Here is a 20,467-nt window from a genome sequence, read left to right as displayed (position 1 = left end):
AAGAATGGTGACCACTGGACGTTTACTCAAAGGAAATTCATTACTCCTAAGAAGAATTCCAAATATCTGCTGTCTCCATGTATAAAGCAGTTTCTACTGGAATTGGGCAATGTCTTATTCTAAACAAGAATTTTCTTTTGACCCAGAACCACATCCCTGATATAATTTAATTCTGGAAGTCAAGTAAGTTTTTAAAAACCTGTATTCACTGCTTTATTTTACATTGAAATGCAAGCTTCAGCATGAGTAAAACCCAACTTTCAAATAGCCACATACTAAATTACACAGAAAAAGGAATTGAGAAGATCACTGACAAGACTAGCACCCCAAGATGCATTTGCTTTGGACACCATTGGTCTTCAAGAGAATGTGAGTGGTTGACAAATTTCTGGAAGAAATAGACAAGACATGAAGGCTTTAAATGGAAGTCTACAGACTTTGTGTGTGCTGTGCATGCTCTGTGCCTCTGTGCTGAGGCATTTTGATACCTGCTGTGGGAACACAGCTACGGTGAGAATGTGTCAGAATATGCCCAGTAACTCATCCCTTTAATTTCAGCCAGTCACCTGAATGCAATGATAATGACCAAATTAGTGCTTGTATCTCACATTTACTTTTCCTTCTCATCACTTAACTGAGTGCTTAATACTTACTATACATGAAAGGCTGTTGGGCAACCTATATTACAGCAGCACTAAAAGTTATGGAGCTCATTATTTTGTATGTAATTACTGCATGCATTATGGCCTAACTTACCATCACGGGTCACCTCTATCACATACAGTCCTTCTTCTGAACCAATTGCTATTCTATCTCGATCTAAACCAAGAGGGAAAAAAAGGCCATTAATTCAGCTATGCTTGGTCTTATCTTTAAAACAGGCTGTTTGTTTTGGACAGCTGAAAAAATTTCTGCACTAACAGATTTTCACCAGCAAATCAATTTTGCTTGAGTTCACACAGTCTGTCAAAAGCATGCTAAGTACCATATTGCTAAAACAACCTGCTGAACAACTCAACAGTATTATTTTCTCCAAGTGGATGAAGAAACCTGAATATCAATGCAAGATTAGCATTTTTCGCCCATTATTAAATTCCTATGAAGGAATTCAGCTGAGGAATTTATTTCAAGATGTCAGTGCTCTCATTATAAAAGCCCATCTAAAAGTTCCAACCTTCATACACTGATAAAAGTTAAAACAAACATACCTACAATAGCAGCAGCTAAACTTGCTTTAATAAGAGGCAGTGTACTGTCATAGGCTTCTTGTGGAATATGCACAACCTGGTTCCTCAGCCTGTTTTTCAGCAGGATAGACTGCAACCCTTCTAGGATTCCAACCCACTTTCTCTTTTCATTCTCATTTTCCGTCAGGATCAGTAGAGAACAAGACTTTGAAGGCAAACCTAAGAGAGAAGCTGTCACCTTTTAAACAGAGAGAGACAGTGAAATTAGTTAGAGTAATAAAAGCTGTTTTTATCACACAGAACTGTGAAAATAAACTACACCTTCTCATGACAATGTAATGAGGTACCCAAGGGGCATACACAATACAGCTAATACAGCCACAGTGCTTCAAAAAAATCGACCAAAAAACAACCACTGCACAAGCCACAGTGGCTTTGTCTAGAAGTACTCAGCCTTGCTTAAATATTCTGAATCCTAAAATATGGGCAGGGAATGCTACAATAATCGATGCATGGCAGTAAAAGGTGCCTTCCTGCTCTGAACCATTGTTTGTCCTGATCCCTGCCTCCCAACCAACCATAACTTACTGAGAGTGACACACATGCTTTGTGAGCCAGATTTAAACCCAAAGGCATTGCTATCATCAGTTTTAGATTTTAATTTTGTTATCTAATTTTCCAAATATTTGTCCAGGGGAAGAGCACATCATATCTGCATTCAAAGGTCTGGAGGAAAGCAATATTTGAGACTGAAGTACTGCATTCTCTCATGCCCCTGTGTTAAAAGAAAATCACTATGGCTTCACTTAATTTTCAGTTAAATCATCCCATAGATCTCAAAGCAGAATGCGTTCTAAGTAGAAAAACTATCCAGGAACTTCTGTTGCCTGAAGAATGTATACAGTAATTCTTAATATTTTGGGTTTTTGTACTGCATGAAGACACTAAAGGGTTTATGGTATCATGAGAACTATACTTTCAGCCACAGACAAACAGGCCAACAGCCAGGATCAGCCCACACCACAGACTCAAGTAACAACAGTTAAAAAGAAAAAAGCAACGAAAGGTGTAAAAGTGCAAATCTGAAGGCTGTACATGGAATATCAGACTTTAGCCTACATGCCGTTATAAGAAAATCATTGTAAGGATGGATGTTGTGATAATGCAGCACACGCACACACACTTCCTGGAAGAGTGAATGAAACAGTCATCTTGAAGATAAAATATATCTGAAAGTAAGCTTGGGACAACAGGATGTCGAAGTCAGAAGTTCAGAAGCAAGATGAAGGTGGAGGTGAAGGGAGGTAAGGAAAGAACTGAGTTGTTGCAACTGCTCATAGCTCTTACTACCCTGCATAAAGGTTTGCTCTTGTCTAAACTGTAACTAAGCATTAATATTTTAAAGACAGATAGAGGCATAATGGATAATGTTTAGAAAACAAAACAAAACCAGATTCCAGCAATGGTTTTCCCTTTGAAGTATGAATTACTCCTCAATCTATTGAAGCTGGCAACTTACATATAGTAAAATGCAAGAAAAAAAAAGTGAGCAGTTGGTCATAATATACATTGCATTATTCATCATACAAAAATCCATTATTTGCTACGAAACTCAAGGCTTCTTAACTTGGACTGCTAAGCTGTGGGAGCACTCCACTACAGCCAGCTGTTACACTATTATTAGAAATGTGTATCGATGGCAGAACTTAAGACTGCAGTGTCTGAATGTCAGCATGACCTAACATCCAGCTTTAAAAACTGGTTACCAAGGAGAAATGTTTGAATCTGAGACAAATTCTTCTCTTCTTGAATTCATGGGGGGGGGGGCAGAGGTGGGAACATTTTAGTGTTTGGCAGCATTCTGCTATTGTTTTCTGCTGGTAGAATATCCAGAAGAAATGAAAATCTGTCTTTCGTAGACTACCTATATCACCATGTGTTATGTGCAATGACATACAAAAGAAGGACCACATTTTTACACAGATTATATGAATTAACAGTTTAAACTGTTCTGTACATGCTACTCTATATGACTGTATCAGCAAGATGCAGATCTAGAACTGCAAATGAAATTGATCAGATTCAGTGGTTTCCAGTTTTAGAAATTCCTGCTTTTAAAGGAGGACAAAGAACTGAGAAAAGAGGTGCAATTCAGCAGCTTCTCTGGTCCCCTACCTAAGTGGACATAGTCACACATCAAGTTCATTCATCATTCCAGTTAATTCATCACATCTCTTTAGTAGGGGACAATCTTATCAAACCATGGAGATATTTGGTCATGTATATCCACACAAGTAATTTTACACAGGGCTATTTGACAAAAATTATTTTTATTATTTAGATACCCTTTCAGTTAAAAACTGCAGGCAGAAATTAGAGCAGCAAGTCAGGCAGGCAGAACTGTATGGATGCCTTGTTCTTAAATGAATGAACCATCATTCTGCACAGCATATTTTCTCTCCTCAGAAGTCCTTTCCTACAGTATTTCATGTTTGCTAATTTAAGAAGAGAGCAGGCAGATAGGAACTAAAAAACCCAAAAGCCAAAATACAAACAAGAGGAAACTTAATGTAAAGGTAGTAGTAAACCAAAGTATGAAAATTTACTGCAGAAAATACTTTTACAAGAAAGAAGAAAAGCAGAGACACAGACGCAGACAAGTAGCAAAGACAATTCCCAAGTAAAATACTGAAGGACCAAATTATAGGGACTGCAACTGACTGACAGCTCTTTGCTTTCCATGTTTTCCTGACTTGATTCTAAATGCGTGAAGATCAGAGAAGCTGAAAACAATGAGTTTCTGTATTCAAATGTAAGGGACTATAGATACTGGCTACTAATGTATTCTTTTCTAAATTTTAGAATTCCAGATTTAATATGATTCACACAAAACATAGGAATTAAATTCCTATTGTTAAAAACTAAATACAGCATTCAGAGAGAACATACACTAAAGGGGATATTATAGCTCAGTTAATTATTTTCTCTTCATTTTATTTTTCTTCTCCTAAAAGTATATTTTATATACTTAAATATGAAATTCAGGAAACTAGATCAGTTTCAGAATATTCTGTTACAGCATTGGTTCCTAAAGCAAGAAAAAACAGAATCTGGTAGTACCAATCGAAAAAGAGAGAAAATATATGGAATTATAATCAGGAAAATAAAAATGTGACAAACTTTATATATAATGAAGCAGCTAAAGAAGGAGAACTTAGTTCTTTACATTTTAGTTATAAGAGGAGCACAATATTGCTCTTCTACATATGTCAGCAGCCCTTGTCAATTCTTACACTTACGTATAACTTAATCAGCATTAGACATGGACAGCATTTGCCATTATCAAAACAAAACACTGGTATTTAACTGGTATTTTCTGTAAGTCAGTGGGTAGCCATACCCTGAATATACAAGGGATGTCTTTCCGAGTTGCGTGTATTACATCCGACGCTAGGACAGAGCTCACACAAAAATCTTCATCTCTAGTGAGAAAAGAGAACAAGAATATCACATACAAGCACATACACAGATTAGTCAGCAAAATCTAATTGATATCACCACTGTTTCAATAGGCTGCAATCTCCTAACACCACACAGAGCTCACAACTGCTTTGTTATGCTCTAACCATCCTTGACCCAAACAACTCACAAGCCTCAATAATGTCTCTACAGCATCTGGTACGTGTATCTCAGTCCACCTGAAGTTAAGCGGGGTGGCTTTGTGTAGTTTTGGTGTCCAGCCACACCTGTTCTACAATTAAAAGCAAGAATATTACTCTTCCAGCCCAGCAGACACATTAGAAATGAATAATTCATACCTCAATGTGTAGCAAGAGAGGGGCCTTTGGAAAAAAAGAAAAATCACATAAAAAGCTCTTGGCAACATAATTATAGTTTGTGGGTTTCAAAATAAGGGTTTTCAAAACAGCTAGATGTTATTCTCTATTACAGTAAAATAAACAGACATCAGAACAACTTTTGCATTTTAGAGTGCTCCACCCCAGAGGGCTTGTCTATACTAGCCTTTTTAAACTGAATTTGACCAAGTTGATCACCGTAATTGCCAATTTTAGTCCAAAGATGACACTAATATCTGAAATCTGCCCATGCTAGAATTCATAGCTGTGGTGGTTAACATCTATTAAAAACATCTGAGAACCCTCAGATGACAGCCTCAAAGGGGCAGCCACAATAAGCAGATAAAGCATGGGACAGTTGGTATATGGCATCTGGCTGAGTTGCTCCAAGCAATGTACTGATGGGAATGCTGCTATTTGCAATACTTCCACATTCCTGCTCCTGCTGCCAGCATGTCAGAGAGCTGACACTGACAGCTCCCAGTGAGTGTGAGAACAGCACAGCAGTGCTGGTGTAACCCCACAGTACTACTGTCTGGAAAAAATAAAAATCAAGGTGCTTGTGAATGCAAACTTTATATTCAACACAGGTACAAAGGTGCTGTAACATTAAAAGGTATTACGCTTTCTTGATATTTCCATAAATTGAAATAGAAAAACTTCCTTGGTTACTCTGATCAACATAAGTCTCTGATATTTGGTAGACGGTGTTCACTGGTTCAGATGGTTTCCCTTGAAGTAAAAACTCCTGTTAAAAGGCAGAGTCAGAGCCATTTGCAGTGGAAATCAGTTGGTGCTTTTCTGCAGACTACTTCAATTTTTCTAACATTCCTGAACTTATTGGGTATGGGATGATCTGTGACTTGATGTTGAGGTCAGAGTGCATGGGAAAAGCAATCTACCAATATATACTTGATTTTTACAGATGCATATGGAATTCTAGGAAGAAGCATGCTAATGCTGTGAATACTGGTGATTGCAGTGTGAGTGACTGTAAAGTCACTTAAGTTGTTGAGACAACTTGATCAGCCTAAACTCAGTTGCAGTTTATGTACAGAATACATGAATCTTCTTAGGCCAGAGCTCTCAAAATCTTATAATTTCTTGTGTACTAGGAATAAACACTCCTGTTAAGAAAAAAGTAAAGGGGATTTCTACTCTGCTGTAACAATACAAACCTGAGATCCAAGACTTGACTTGCCACAACTCCAGGCTGGGTGGATTTTCCTTCAGGCACATCATATAAGAACAGTTTACAGTCACAGACAACTGCATAAGCCCTCTGCCACCCTTTCTTAACTCCTGTAGGCTTTGGGACCTGCAGGTAAATAATTGATTGCTTATTACGTGTTAGCACATGTAGAAGACATAGAAAGCAGGACATTTAGAAAAGCTTATACTTAGATCAATGGAATTAGAGCACATTCTACTTGTCATTCAAAACAGGATGAAAAATATCAAGTAATCAAGCTATCATTTTTCCTCTTTTAAGTTCAACCACTCCTTGTTACAGCTTAAAAAATATATTAAGACTTGTATAAAGATATTAGGTTTGGATATTCCACCAATGCCAAAATGGTAGGACAGTTTAACTTTTGTATTATGCTTACATCAAAAATGACAGAAATTCTTTCTTAAACCATTCTTTTTTTTCCCCCTGCTGCTTATGAACATTGTAGCTACTAATCTACTGGCCTTCAGCTCTTGTAGTAAAACCAAGTGTTTCTCCCACATCTAAAGCAACAAAGGTTAAATAAGTTACATAGAAGGCACACAAAGCTTTAAGGCCTTAGCACTATTTAGGAGATGTGTTTGAACACACTTAAGAGGTTCCAAGCTGTAGAGCTGTAAGTGAAGTTAAGTATTCTTCTCTTGTCCAAGAAGAAAAGACTGTTACCTTGACATAACCTTTGTAGGCTGTTCCTATTCCTCTTTGCACATCTACTCCAAGAGGCCTTTTGGCTTGTTCAGGGGGTATAGGGCAGACCTGAGGTGCACTATCCTTGCAGGAAACATGGCATGCAAATGAACACACTAAGTACAAAAGAGAAAATTCACAGTGAAATATGTGTATGAGTCAACACATCATAACAGGTGATTAACATAGTCTACACTCAGCAAATTAATTAATCACACTGAAACTGGCAGTCAAATATTGCAATAGCTCACTATGCTGAAGGAGTGAACACACTTAGATATTGTAAGAGATTCCCCAAAGTGCTTTTATTTCCTCTTTTTAGCCTATTACATTCATAAAGGGCAGGAACTGAGTCCACATTTCAAGGAAAATGAGTTGGGCAGCCTTGCTGGTGTTAAGCACTAACTAACCCAGTCACAGAAGAGGAACAGTATTAATAAAGAAGGAATAAAAATTACAGGGTAGTGCTAATAGATGTTTAATTTGATCCACATATACAAGAACACTGCAAAGACAAAGTAAAACTAAACTGATCAAAAATCAGAAAAACACATTCATTAAACACAAGATATAGACATAAATAAAGCATAAATAAAGTAGAAATCAGGGACAAGGACTGAAATACTGCATGATGGAAGAGCCATATATTCCTATTGCCCAGACTTCCAGTATGTTCAAATAAAAAGCACTGCATGCTTTCTTACCATTTACACCACTTTGTGCTGCACCAGCAAGGGACAGAGGTCTCTAGGTCTTGTCTACAGAGCACTTCACACAGAAGAAGTACACAGAAAAACCTCATAATACATGCTATTTCACATGAGACATGCAACAACTGTGGAATGAGTTAATGTGTTGTATCGAGACATCTGACCCACAGCTTAGGGGTGAGATCTTTCCACTGAGATTTTGCTTTGTTTGTCCCAGCTACCCTGGTTCTACCAGTAGGCTTGGGAAGGCAGGAAGAGAGGGGCACAAGACTCTGATGTGTCCTCTGTTTCCTCCTAACCATAGTAGAAGTGGGAGTCTGGCAGATATCCTAGGTACATCTTGTTCTGTAATTATGAAGTTTCAAAGGATTCCAAAAAACCTGGAAACAGCCTGCTTCTGCTACAGCCACAGACAGGGCAACAAACCTCCTCCTCATGATGCCTGAGGGAAGAGACAGCAGAGGGGGCAGCCCAGATCAGATTGCCTGGCTTGTTCTTTGAACTACTGTCTGCTCCCAGGAGGGCATGGGTTACCAAATAGTCATACACACACACAAAGTACTGTAGGTGCTCCCCAAGATTGGGTAATAAATTCAGCTCTTTGAGGAGGCATCATGATTATTTAGGACTGTGGATATTAATGTACACCAGTTACAGAATAGGGAAAATCCACAGGATAGAATCAGTTCCAGTCTTCTGTCAGTGTAGCTGTATCCATAGTCTCCAGGATAAGAAAGAGGAAGAATTGGGAAATGCAAGTGAGAGAGGGGGACGTTTGGCAAAGTTTTGCTCTATTGGAGTCATCTCTATTTTTATATCAGTGTGATTTTAGTTTTTTCTGTAGCAATCAAGAACTGATGTAGATTAGGCAAAATGGAAAACTAACGATGCAGAGCTTAATCAAAATACACAAGACAAAAGAAGAGTGAAGCCGATAGCTACACTAAAGGAAAAAGACAGTTTCAAGCTTGCAAGAAGAGATGCAAAACAAGAGCTCAGAACTGTCAGCAACAGGAGACAAAAGGCAGCCCCAGGGCAAGTGCTGGCAGAGTGGTAGGTCCTCCTGGAGAAGAACTGCCACCAGAAGATCTGCCAGGAAAAAAGCCCTGAAGGGCAGATGAGGCAATCTACACGTGATACTGAGGGTGTCAGTGGAGAGGCTGCCACTAGCAAGAACTAAGCTGGCCACAGAAATAAAGTTGTTTATACTGCAGTATGTATACAACACGGATTTGTGGCCAATTTACCTAAGCTCATGTGTCTAATCAATATACAGTAAGTATTTTCAAATGAAAATACCTCCATATACTTGAACACGAATTCAGTAGTGATACATGCATCAGAGAAAGCATTTTAAATAAAACTAATGGACAGCAAGACTGTCCAAGGCTACAGGCCAAAAAACAGAGCAAACAGGCCTCCCAACATATGGGGTTTATGACCAGAATAGCATAAAATAGACATAATCAGATTAATATCACCAGGTTATTCCTGCACTTTTCTCTAGTACAACAAAAGAAACCAGTCCTGCCTCCCCTCCCCCCTCCTTTGCACTGTAACAGCACTAATGGTAGTAGAATTAACAATATGCAAGGAAACCATACTTCATTATGCATCATCATTCTCCTAAAGAGACTTCAGGAATATGCTGTGATGCAATAGAAAGGAAAATCATTCAGTGGCACCCATCCCTCTCATTCCTTCCCCAAAAAAATTGTTGTCTTAAAATACATTGGGATGCTTTTTTGAGGGGCTTGCTGGAAATGTACAAAAGGTTTCACCAACTCACCATCACAGGCATAACCTTGTCGAACTAATCCCACCATAAGAGAGGTGCAATGACTACACTGAGTGGGGCTTGTGAACGACTTGATACTGAGCTGGTGAGCTTTAGGCTGAAAGATACATTCAGGATAAAAAATAACTTCATTTTCTGCACTGAAGTAATGCAAGCACCTCCCTCCACCACCCTCCAGTTTATCAGTGTGTACATTATGAAGCCTGGGCTTCTTTTATGCAAGTGCATCTTGTAGCAGGTGCTGCAAGACAACAGTAACAGTTTTATTTCCAACTCCAAAAGACACTCAAACCCAAAACTACAACCATGTTTTGTCATCCCCTCCAACAAAACAAAACCCACTGATATGCATGTGGAAACATTTGATTAAAAACACAGACCTAACAAAAACACACACATGACAAACCCAAACAGGACAAGAAAACACAGATGGCTAATTTATAAATGATATTTTTTTCCTTTGTTCTTTAGAATAAGGTTAGCACAGTCCCCCTACCTTTGGTACAGCTAGAGAAATGGACTGAATGGTGGGGGAAGGAGCAGCAGGCATCCTCTGAAGCCGAATTGGTTCCTGAATCACAAGAAACTGTAATTGAGCAAAATAAGGCTTCAAGAATTTGTTTCAAGATTGGGGTGGCAGAGCTTGTTGATCTGATTTTTTTTTTCATTTTTTGAAAATTATCAAAAATTTAATCATCATAAATATTGCCATTCTGATTTAACAGAAACAGATTGTGTTTTAAAGCACTCACAGGAAAGCCTGCAGACTAACAAACAAGCAGCAATACAGAAAACATGAAAATGAGATACATCAACATACACAAAGCCAGTGAAAAGGTTTCATTTGCAACTGTCCTCAAAGAAGGTGCAATTAACACTGAGACATTGCAAATATGCAGCATTCAATCCTGCTTCTTCATAATGAATGCTGCAGTATGTATTTATCATGAACAAGACAGAGAGACTTTCTGGTGAATTACTCTTCAGGGTAAAATAACGGGTCTCTTACTTCTTGTTGCTGCTCTGCAGTTACAACTGAAGTAGATGGTGAAACCTCTGACTTGGGACCCTGCATTTCCTGCTCACTAATAGAGCTGGTCTGCAAAAGGGACAGCAAACATGTTAGATTAGATACCACGTATCTGATGAAGTATCCTCGTGTCCACAAAATGGAAACAAGACCCGGTGCTGATTTCTATATGAAGTACACATACATTTAACATCCACTCTGAGAAAAGATCTTTCCTCAAAACAAACCCTGACACCTGATGGAAAAGCTAGAAGTACTGAAACGCAAAATCAAAAGCAGACAGCATAAATGCTCTAACAGTTGTGTTCTCCCAGCGAGGCTGTGTCTAATCTCTTGCTTGCAGGTGTGGAATGATGTTTGAGTAGCTTGGCAATCATCCCTAAAATAGCTGATTTCTCATGGTAGCTTACTACACTAGGATTTTTCTAGCATACAGAAGCCAGCAAGTCTGCCACAAGAAAAAAATCTTACAGTAATAATACTCAATCTTTAAAAAAGTTGTTTAAGAATTATTGGCCTCTGTCATTAAAAGAATCATGTCTAATTAATCACAGTGTCTTACATTTCACTAACATTTAAAGCTAGCATCCATTACAAGCCATCTATTAATTTCACACTTAAATTAGCAACTACTAATTGCCAGCACAAGGGGGAAGTATGCTACAATTGCAGAGCTAAAGCAGCTGGGTGTGGAAGTAGGATTCTGTATTACTGTACTCTCAGGACATCATGAAAACTGTGATTAACAAACATGAGATTAGACTTCACATCAATGATGTAATTAGCACTAAAGGCAACAAGTAATGAATCACTCACTTCCCAGCCAGTTTAGACAGGAAGACTTCTCCAGTTAGCTCACTAAATTTGTTCAGATACTTGTTATTTTTGTTTTGTTCAAAACTGATTGGAAGGGCTGGGCCATTTAAAATCAAATTGCACCATTATGTAATATGAACAATTTCAAAATACTGTGTGATTCAGCTTTAGTTATATAGATAGTCAAACTATAAAACAGTAAGCCCTGAAGAGGTTTAGTGGATTAAGTTACAGAGAAATTAAGGAAGAAAAATATCTAGTTTTAGAGGGCCATTCTTACTAAGACAGGTCACAACAAAATAAGGACACAAAACTACCAGCAAAAACTTACTTCTTCCCAAAAGGCTAGCAGAGAAGATGTAGACGAAGAAGAAACAGAATCCTTTGTTGTAACAGATATGAGGGATAAAAACGATCGCTTATCACCCACAGGAAAACTTCAGATAGAATATTAGTTGACTAGCTAAATAAAATTTTATATGGCCAAATGAAAATCATTCAAACTAAATTAATCCCAAAGCAGATGATACCAAATATCTTTATATGTAATTGTGGAAAAAAAAAAGTTAATGTAAGTTACTAAGCATAGTATCAGCAATTTTAATGTAATTCATCAGAAAACGCCACCTGCATTTCCATAGAGAATATGTATTTATTTCAGGATCCATCCAATGGAACCTTATTTAGTTATGGACTTGATATTTTACATGTTACTGTTTTACATCTATCTGGTACTTTTAAAGCAATGTTTTAAAATAACAAGGTTAGTAGATAAAAGCTAGTATTGAGAAAGTAGCATATATCATGCTTCTCTCTCTTCCCTCCTTGTCACCCACAGAGCACATCTTCCTGCTTCAACAGAAAGGCAGCATAGCCATTTTGTGACTGGGAGCAGCAAATACACAAACTGTATGAAAATATCACAGCATGTCCATGGACTTTTCTGTTTTTAGCAACTGTGACAATTAAAAAAAAAAAAAAGAAAAATAAAAAAGAGCGTAGACGTCTCAGATAGAAAATCTAACCAGACTGATGAGGTTTTAACCTGAGCCCCCCCCTCTTAACTCCACTTCATAAACACACTGTTACAGTTCAAGCCCTTGGTTTTATCCTAAACTGTCTATGCTTTGCAAAACAAAATTTTAAAAAAAACCAGAAAAATCTTCAAGGATCAAGAGTTCATAAAGTAAGGAAATGTGATTCAATGTTGCATTTAACAGCTGCTTCCTCGGGGAATGCACAAATCATTTGAAGTGAAACACCTACTTGGAGCTGTGATTTGAATGATTAGTTTTCTAAGGATCACAGGGTGTGTCATGATTAATTTATTATACCAACATCTGTGAGTCCTCTGATTTTCTTCCCAGCTCCTTCTCCTCTAACCATTCCATTAAGATTTGGAGCCAACAATTTTAGAAATCTGTTTAAATCCTCCTTGAACTGTGTGAACACTTTTTCTTGTAATAATCGGCATCTTCCAACTGCAAAGCATTTAATTCCTTATTTGTAACAGGGTGTGCCAGCATTTCCAAAAAACTCTGAATATATTTCATTTAGCAAATGTTTGAGATTAATCTAACCAAAGGAGCTAGAATGGGTAATAATTAAAGTGAACTTCTGAGAATATTTCCCAGAGATGCCAGCTTCTCTACAAAATGCCAAGCAAACTGACAACTAATGGGCATCCAATTCTGTGCCATGCTCATTTGGCTAATATGCAAGATACCAATCTGCCTTACAGTGCCTAAGAGTTACTTTTACATTATAAAAATATATATCTCATTTATAAAATATGTATCTCATTTTTGTAGTTATTTTATGTAATAACTCACTCTGAAAGTCAAATCACGCGCAAGAGGAGAGGTGTTGAAATAGTCAAAAATGGAATCTTGAAAGTCTGGAAGTTTGAGACCTAAAACCAAAAGCAGAACAGGCTTAGCTAAAAGGCAACATCACAGGTTGTGTTAGAACTCTGTTAGAACATGGTAAATGTAATTACCTGAATCTGTTCTGTATTTTTCTTCCATCTTTTTCTTCAGACCTTCCATCTCTTCCAACAGTTCTCTGTTTTTTGCTTCTGATTCCTTTAATTTACTAAAGTAAAAAAATATGATCAAAATGTAATCTGAAATGTCTCAAAGGCAGGAATGCCAGTACATAAGGTTGTTAATTTCTGGTCCTAAATCTCAAGACTTTCGGAAAAAGCCTTTTTGTTTGTTTGTTTGGGATTTTTGGGGGGCTATGTTGGGTTTTTTGAAGGGCATTGGGGTTTTTTTAAGTGATTTTTTTAAACGATGATTAATTTCACTCTTCCCCTGAACAGACATCTCATTATTTGACTAGATATTTAAAACTGTACTTAAGAGTTCTGCTACCACTGCAGGTATCTGCCAAACAAAATTATTCTAATAGTACATTGACTCTTAATTCCCAAAAACATGTCTAACTCTCCAGTTAGAGAAGAAATGGTAGTGAATTTGCTTTGAATTTCCTCTTACAACTTTTTTTTTCTCAGATGCTCAAGATTTGTAACTTACTATAGCAGTGAAGTGTTTACTTGAAGAAATTTTTACAGTTCTCATTTGACTATGTAAGAAATGCATTGTCTGTAGAATGGAATCCTTCTGACAAGAGTCCAATATCCCAGGCACAAGGAGCCATTTTAAGGAAGTTGCTGCTATTCTAATCAGCAGTTTAGATCAGCACATTAATCCCCAAACAGAACCAAAACCCTCATTACCTTTCAAAAGATATGTTTGCATCTTTAACTTTCCGTAGCTCTTCTTGAACTAGTTGTTTGGCACGAATTTCTGCATCAAGGGCCGACTGTAATTCCAGCCTTGCTGACATATCCAACTTCTGACTGCGTCGCACTTTCCAAAGTGGATCCTGTTGCAATAAGTTACTGAGTATTACTATCAACTGTCTAAGGATATTTCTCTTCTTGCCCAAAGACATAAATTAGCTTGCACACTGGTTCAGAGAATGCTCTTTCAATCAGCTATGGATAGCATACCTGCTGCATGAAAATTAGTCAATAGTCAGTCTTCATTACACAAAAATGAAGAAATGAACAATTTTAATATTGGTTACACCATTAACACACTATGCTGGAAACCAAAATGCTGGATCACTGAGCACAGAAGTCAGACAGAACCCACTGGAAATGACTAGTTTTCACTGTCCAATCTAGAACTGAGTGTAAAACTTGCACAGTGATATAATGGACTTTCAAAGATGAGTGAAATGACAACATTTAATGTAAAACATACTAACATAAAACATACCAAGAGTAGCAAAACTATGAGAAGAAAAAAAGGAAGAAAGAATCTGGGTCTGGACATGCCCAAGATACCTGGAACATTTGCCTAAGCAAGTCTTATGCTTGCTAAGTAGCATATACTATATATGCTGCTATGCATCTAACATATGCTACATACATACAACATATGCTATACTTCAGCACACACCATGCAATTCCTCCCTACTACCCCAAAAGCTAACATTCTGAGCTTTTCCAGGCATTTTTCAGTGTGGACTACATTTCTGATATTCCCTAATGAATACCTGTCTAGTCATAGATGAACTTGCAAATCACAGTCATGAAAACTGAGAAGCACTTTTTATGTTGAGAAGTAAATGCCTTAGAGCAGGTTCTGTAGAAACTAGTTATAATACAAAGAATAGACAGTGTTCTTTATTCTGGCAGTACCTAAGATAAAAATGCAAACTGCATTTGATCCAATCTTTCTCCCCATTAAACCTCTCAATATTGTACTATAGTCTCCTTATGATGCAGACAAATGTCAGCTCACAGAAATAAAACTTTCTCTTATTCTCTCATATTCATAGGTTTGGAAGGGGTGAGTAATTTCTCATGCACATAAACCAGCAGCAGATGGATTCCGGATGGCAAACTCGTGATTGGCATTAGTAGGGATGTGGGCTCCCATGCCAAGCTGCAAATGGCTCTTCCTTTCCTTATGCAGGTGTTTTTCTCTTGAAACCATACTCCTTTATGAGAGCTCTTTTATTAAATTTTGGGGAATTCATGTTACTATTGTATGGGAAAATTATGGCACAAAGGTCTCATTGTTCTGCATGTAAATAAAGCCACATGCTCTGTGTGTCCCTAGTTTCTATTGGTATAAGACAGATAATATTTTTTCACAGAAGAAAACTTACTTTGTTGTCTCAATGTAACAGCAATTATTCAATTGTGCATAATATGGTAAGGTATATTTCTGTACTCCCCTTTGATGGTTTAACTTATTGTTTCTTTTCTCATTTGTAGTGTTTAATATCTGTGATGACAGATATTAGTATGAAACAACTGCCCCCTGTAATGATGAAATTCTTATCAGATTACCTAGTTGGATTTGCAAGCAGTAGCTAAAAACTATAAAGCAGAGCAGAGGATTAATTATTTCTAGGTACAAAAATGTAGCTTCTCAGACATGCCCAGAGCATCCTGAGTGTTTCCTATTTCCTTACCAGTGTTCGTGACCCCAGACTGGAACTTCTCAATGATTCCAGTTCTTCTGTCATCTTGGAAGCTAATGCTTGGAGATAGCCACGAGCATCCTTCTCATCACTTACCCTGTTGTGCAATTACAAAAACCCATAACTTAGCAGTTTCATGGTTCACAGCACCAAGTAGTGTACCACCAAATTAACAGAGGGTCTGCGCTGGGTTTAGGGACATAGCAGGAATGAACAGAGCAGGGAAAACTCTCCCAGCAACAGAAAACTAAATACATCTCAGATTGCCTGCCTTAAATTTTTCTTTAGTCTGATTTTCTTGATTGTGGCAGTTGCTAGGGAAACTGAAACCTCCCTTTTTCCATTAGCAGGAGTTCTGCAGAGATTAGCTGTTATACGAAAATTATCTGCATATTACTTGCTCAATTTTTGTAAGGGCTACCTTCCAGTCCTTTTTATTTGCACGCTGAAATTCTTGCACACAGCTTGCTAAGACAGTGAATTATATAGCAGAGAAGAATGGAAGTACTAAGTGCTTGTCTAGTACAGCTAGCTCTGTATGTTCTATATGTTAGAGGTTCTATATGTTAATGTTGACCTTTTAAATCATGACCAAATTCCTGAATGAATTTATCAAGATATTCCAAATTGGATGATTTAACAATCACTTTAGAGACTGAAGAAAGTTGACACCCAGACTCTGCTTTGTGCTTGTTTTAGGGGCATCTGGCAATTTTAACAAAATCAGCACTCAGAAGTACCATGCTTTTGCTGGTCTCATAGACAAGGCCTAGCTATATGTTAAAAAAAAAAAAAAAATCCAAGCAGTATTTCAGAAGTTGAAAGTGGCCACCTCTGGATCTCTAACCAGCACATACCATTGAATGATTTCTGCTATCTGAGCTTCCCAGTGAGCAACAGACTCCTTCTTTGCTGCTAGGTCTTGGAGCTCATCTTCCAGCTGTCTGTTCTGTGCTGTCAGCTTGTCCACGAAGGAGCAGAGCTGAAACAAGAGATTAGTTTCACTTGTGACTTAGGGCAGTTTCAGACTTTTTATACATGTGTACGTCTACACACCTTTAGAATCTGAACAAACAAGACCATCCTGGGCTATCTGGATGGGCTTCCTTTTTGTGAAACTATCAGTTCACAGAAAATAATCTAAAACAAAGGAAAACAAAAAAGAAAGTGTAGAGGTCAGAGAGGAATAAGGTTTAACTGTAAACCACCAGGAAGGCAGGGAGTGTGTGTCAATGATTCCCTCTCTTTGCAGCCTTCATGAAGAATCAAAAAGGGTGGTGTCCTCTTAATTGTGGGAATCATTCCCCCAAAGAGCAGAGTAGCAAGATGCTAAAGTTACTATGTAGCCAAATCTCTAATATTTATATAGCAAAAATTATGTTTTTAAAATTCAGATAGTGCCTGAGTATTCACAGATCCTGTTTTGATCTGTGAGTAGACTACTTCAACATCAGAGATTAATGAAGTATGAATTATGTTTCCTGAAATAATTACCCTCTCATTTTCTGTAGTTAGTTTTTTGTTATCTTCCAAAAGCATAGATCTTTCACGCTCATATTTCTCCTTCATTGTTCCTACTGCTTCTTCCATTTCACTGTGCCTATAGAGAAGGGCAAGAAATAGAAACACTTACACTGTCACATTGCTGAACCTGTAGACTGGGATTTTCAAAAAGGAACAAACAGAGTTAGGGTGAACTACTAGCCTGCACAGGCACCCATGCAATGCAACACGTACACACAACAAAAAGAAATCCACTGTGAGGGAAGCATGCCCAGAAGCTTACCTCTCTCGCTTTGTTTTCTCTAATTTGTCCTTTAATATCATGATCTCTTTCTGGAGTGCAAGCTGATGGCTCTCTGAATCATGTACTTCCTTTTTTACATTTTTTACTTCCAAAACATGTGATGCTTCTCGTCGGACCAACTCCTCTTCATAAAATAAGATTTTCTTTTCCAGCTCAGACTTAACTTTGGAAAGCTCCTGCTGATGTTCCAGTGTGGCACCAGCTGCCCGGCCTCCCTGCTTCAACTGCAAAACAAGAGGAGAAGCTATCAGGGACAAGCTATGATCTTTATATTTTGAGTATGTTCTTAAAAGTCAGAATTGTCCAATTGGTGGCACTTTGGAAAAATTTTTATTTGGGCACCGAGTGATTTAAAAGGTGCCTGTCCTCAAGCATTATAAATGACTGCTCTGCTTACATGACCCGAATAAGGGGCTGAAATGGCTTGCAGAGGTAACAAATTTGGATCACATTGGTTTACTAGCTGCTTAGAAATTATATTAACTGAGCATTTTCAAGACATTAGTATCCAGCAATTAAAGGCTTTCAAGCAAAAAAGGCAAATAAATCTGGATGGGTTAGGTCAGATTTCTAGTAATGCTGCAGTTTTTAAGTTTCTCACTGGTATCAACAGTTGAGTAAGTCAAACTATTGCAGCTTCTAGGCCATGAGTAAATATTTGTCAAAAACCATGTAACCTTTAGAGCTTCCAGTTCATTTTCCAGTTGTTTGGAGAAAACCTCGCTGTGCTCACGGAGCTTGCGTTCTTTTGATGCTTCTGCTACGACTTCTTCAAGTTGGGCTTCAAGCTGTAATGAGTCATTTTAGGTCATTTCAACACAAGATAACACTATCTGGATCATTCATTTCCTTGCCTCCATATGGCCTAGCAGCAAGTTTTACTTATTTCTATTTTAAGTTGCACCACTATAACAACCATCTCAGAATGTCACGATAATTGTTTTGCCTTCAGTGATTCAGGCATCCATCTGTCACATGCAGAGAACTATTATTTTATGACTCTTTGTACTGATGTGAACTACATCAAGCCCATTCAGGGATAACTGCAGAGCTTCTATTACAGAAAGGAGAAGGAAATGGCACTAAGAAGACACTGCAGCTGAGAAAAAGGAAAGTCTCCCACATTTACAGGTTAGCTCCATGCTTTAGTATATCTAAGTAAGGCAGCTTAAAAATATCAACCTTTAAAACAAATTACTGCAAAACACTTTAAATATGAACACTGAATATTTTTACTTTGCAATTATGGAACAAAATAAGCTTGATCATCCATTTATTGACTTCAGAAAGCTTATCAGAAAGACAAATTAGATTTAGTGGCAACTAAGGCAACTGCTGGAATTCAAGTAATAGCAGCACAGTTTCAAACCCTGACAGGAAAAGCAAGATTTGTTTTTCTGTGTTCAAATTAAACTAGCAAAGTTGTTTTTAAAAGGACGGTACTTAGAACTGTGGAACAAGATAATGAACTTCTAGATTGTGCTCTGAATGGAAGATTGATAAAATTGTTATGAAAGGGAGCACAGAGGAATTTTTAAGAACAGACAGGAGATTTTTAATGCTCTACATGAAAGTATTTAACTGCATTAGCAACAGCACTTGAATGCCTGCTGCACTCTGCTCTAGAGATGAGATGCCACAGCAATTCATCAATTCCTAGTTAACTATCACATCTTGTTCATGGAGAAAAGCCTTAGAAACTTCATCATCTACTACATTTTCATAGACTACCCTTCAATTTGCCAGAAGTTTTCTAGCAATGCTTATATGGCTCTTGAATTTCTCTTCTATACTTCACCCAGAGAATACAGAAAACATTGTGATTTTTCAGTGATTAAAACACTCTAGATTAACCACAGTAATTTTTTCTTACGCTCTCTTCTGGTTATCCACTCCATCTCATGAAAACTATAAATTGCCTAGAATATTAATTGGAAATTAACTCGCTTAAAGACATTACAGATACTCTTACAATGACTTAAGTACAGAAAAAGGAAAACCCCATATTTAGTTTTGCATCACTATTCCTCATTTCAGCTGAAGAGAAACATTCAGTTAAAAAAACAGTGAAGTCAGAATACTCCAACCTCAGAGCACATGAAGACATTCACTGAGCTTTATAGGTTCCAAGCTGACTGTGAGTCAAGACTCTACAAGAATCAAAACACCAGAACTAATAAACTGGGAATGTAGAAAGAATACTTTCCTCAAGATTCAAATCAGCCTGAGCGCAAATAAAACCCCCACAAAAATCTCCAGAAGACACTCAATTTTTCCATACAATCACATATGAGGTACAGGGTGAGCAGCAGCTGAAACACATGAGTGCTGGCTATTTTATCAAGCTACCTCCTTTCTCATCTTCTCTGATTTACGGACGTCCTGCCGCAGCGCATCAATTCTCTGCATGCTCACTTCCAGCTCCTCCTCTTTGTCGCGAAGTTGCCGGGACAGCTTCTGCTTCTGGGAGCGCAGGTCCCCCATCCTCTCACTGAGCTCAGAGAACTCCTGCACAGCCAGCTTCCTTTGTTGGTGGGCATCCCTCAGCTCTTTGGACTGCATCTTTAATCTCTCTGAGGCTTCTACCAGTTGCTGGTTTAAAAAAAAAAAAAAAATATATATATATATAATAAAAAAGAGTAAATTGAACTCCATATATTCTTTCCAAGAAGAAAGAAACTGGAGCTACATAATAAACTTGTTTTGACCACCTCTCATAACTACTAAAGATTTCTAATTCTTAATTTACACAGTTATTTAGCTAAGCAGCTGCAGTGACATACAAAGACAGCCATTACTCTACTTCTAGTGTGGCAGCTCCAAAGCTACCTTTGGTATCCC

At 37.7% G+C, this 20,467-nt stretch overlaps 1 protein-coding gene across 7 annotated transcripts in view; it reads right to left on the bottom strand.

The window, feature by feature from the left end:
- Positions 1–20,467, bottom strand: part of CDC42BPB (CDC42 binding protein kinase beta) — a 94,997-nt gene that overhangs the window by 14,427 nt on the left and 60,103 nt on the right. For 4 of the 7 annotated variants that reach the window (XM_053944572.1, XM_053944578.1, XM_053944573.1 and 1 more), the window contains exons 13-29: positions 19,976–20,218; positions 18,304–18,414; positions 17,606–17,850; positions 17,314–17,419; positions 16,677–16,801; positions 15,811–15,916; positions 14,057–14,205; positions 13,316–13,410; positions 13,149–13,228; positions 10,480–10,569; positions 9,967–10,056; positions 9,462–9,567; positions 6,942–7,078; positions 6,223–6,362; positions 4,588–4,669; positions 1,209–1,425; positions 757–819 (exon numbers count right to left, since the gene is read on the bottom strand). In XM_053944572.1, coding sequence (XP_053800547.1) covers positions 757–819; positions 1,209–1,425; positions 4,588–4,669; positions 6,223–6,362; positions 6,942–7,078; positions 9,462–9,567; positions 9,967–10,056; positions 10,480–10,569; positions 13,149–13,228; positions 13,316–13,410; positions 14,057–14,205; positions 15,811–15,916; positions 16,677–16,801; positions 17,314–17,419; positions 17,606–17,850; positions 18,304–18,414; positions 19,976–20,218 — 2,185 coding nt within the window. The remainder of the gene's footprint in view (positions 1–756; positions 820–1,208; positions 1,426–4,587; positions 4,670–6,222; positions 6,363–6,941; positions 7,079–9,461; positions 9,568–9,966; positions 10,057–10,479; positions 10,570–13,148; positions 13,229–13,315; positions 13,411–14,056; positions 14,206–15,810; positions 15,917–16,676; positions 16,802–17,313; positions 17,420–17,605; positions 17,851–18,303; positions 18,415–19,975; positions 20,219–20,467) is intronic. The other 3 variants (XM_053944575.1, XM_053944576.1, XM_053944577.1) reach the window with 2 other exon arrangements.

This window comes from Vidua chalybeata, chromosome 6, assembly GCF_026979565.1.
Source record: "Vidua chalybeata isolate OUT-0048 chromosome 6, bVidCha1 merged haplotype, whole genome shotgun sequence".
In the NCBI taxonomy this organism is placed as follows: domain Eukaryota; kingdom Metazoa; phylum Chordata; class Aves; order Passeriformes; family Viduidae; genus Vidua; species Vidua chalybeata.
Note: the sequence above shows the minus strand (reverse complement) of the source record. Positions and strands in the feature narration are given on the sequence as shown.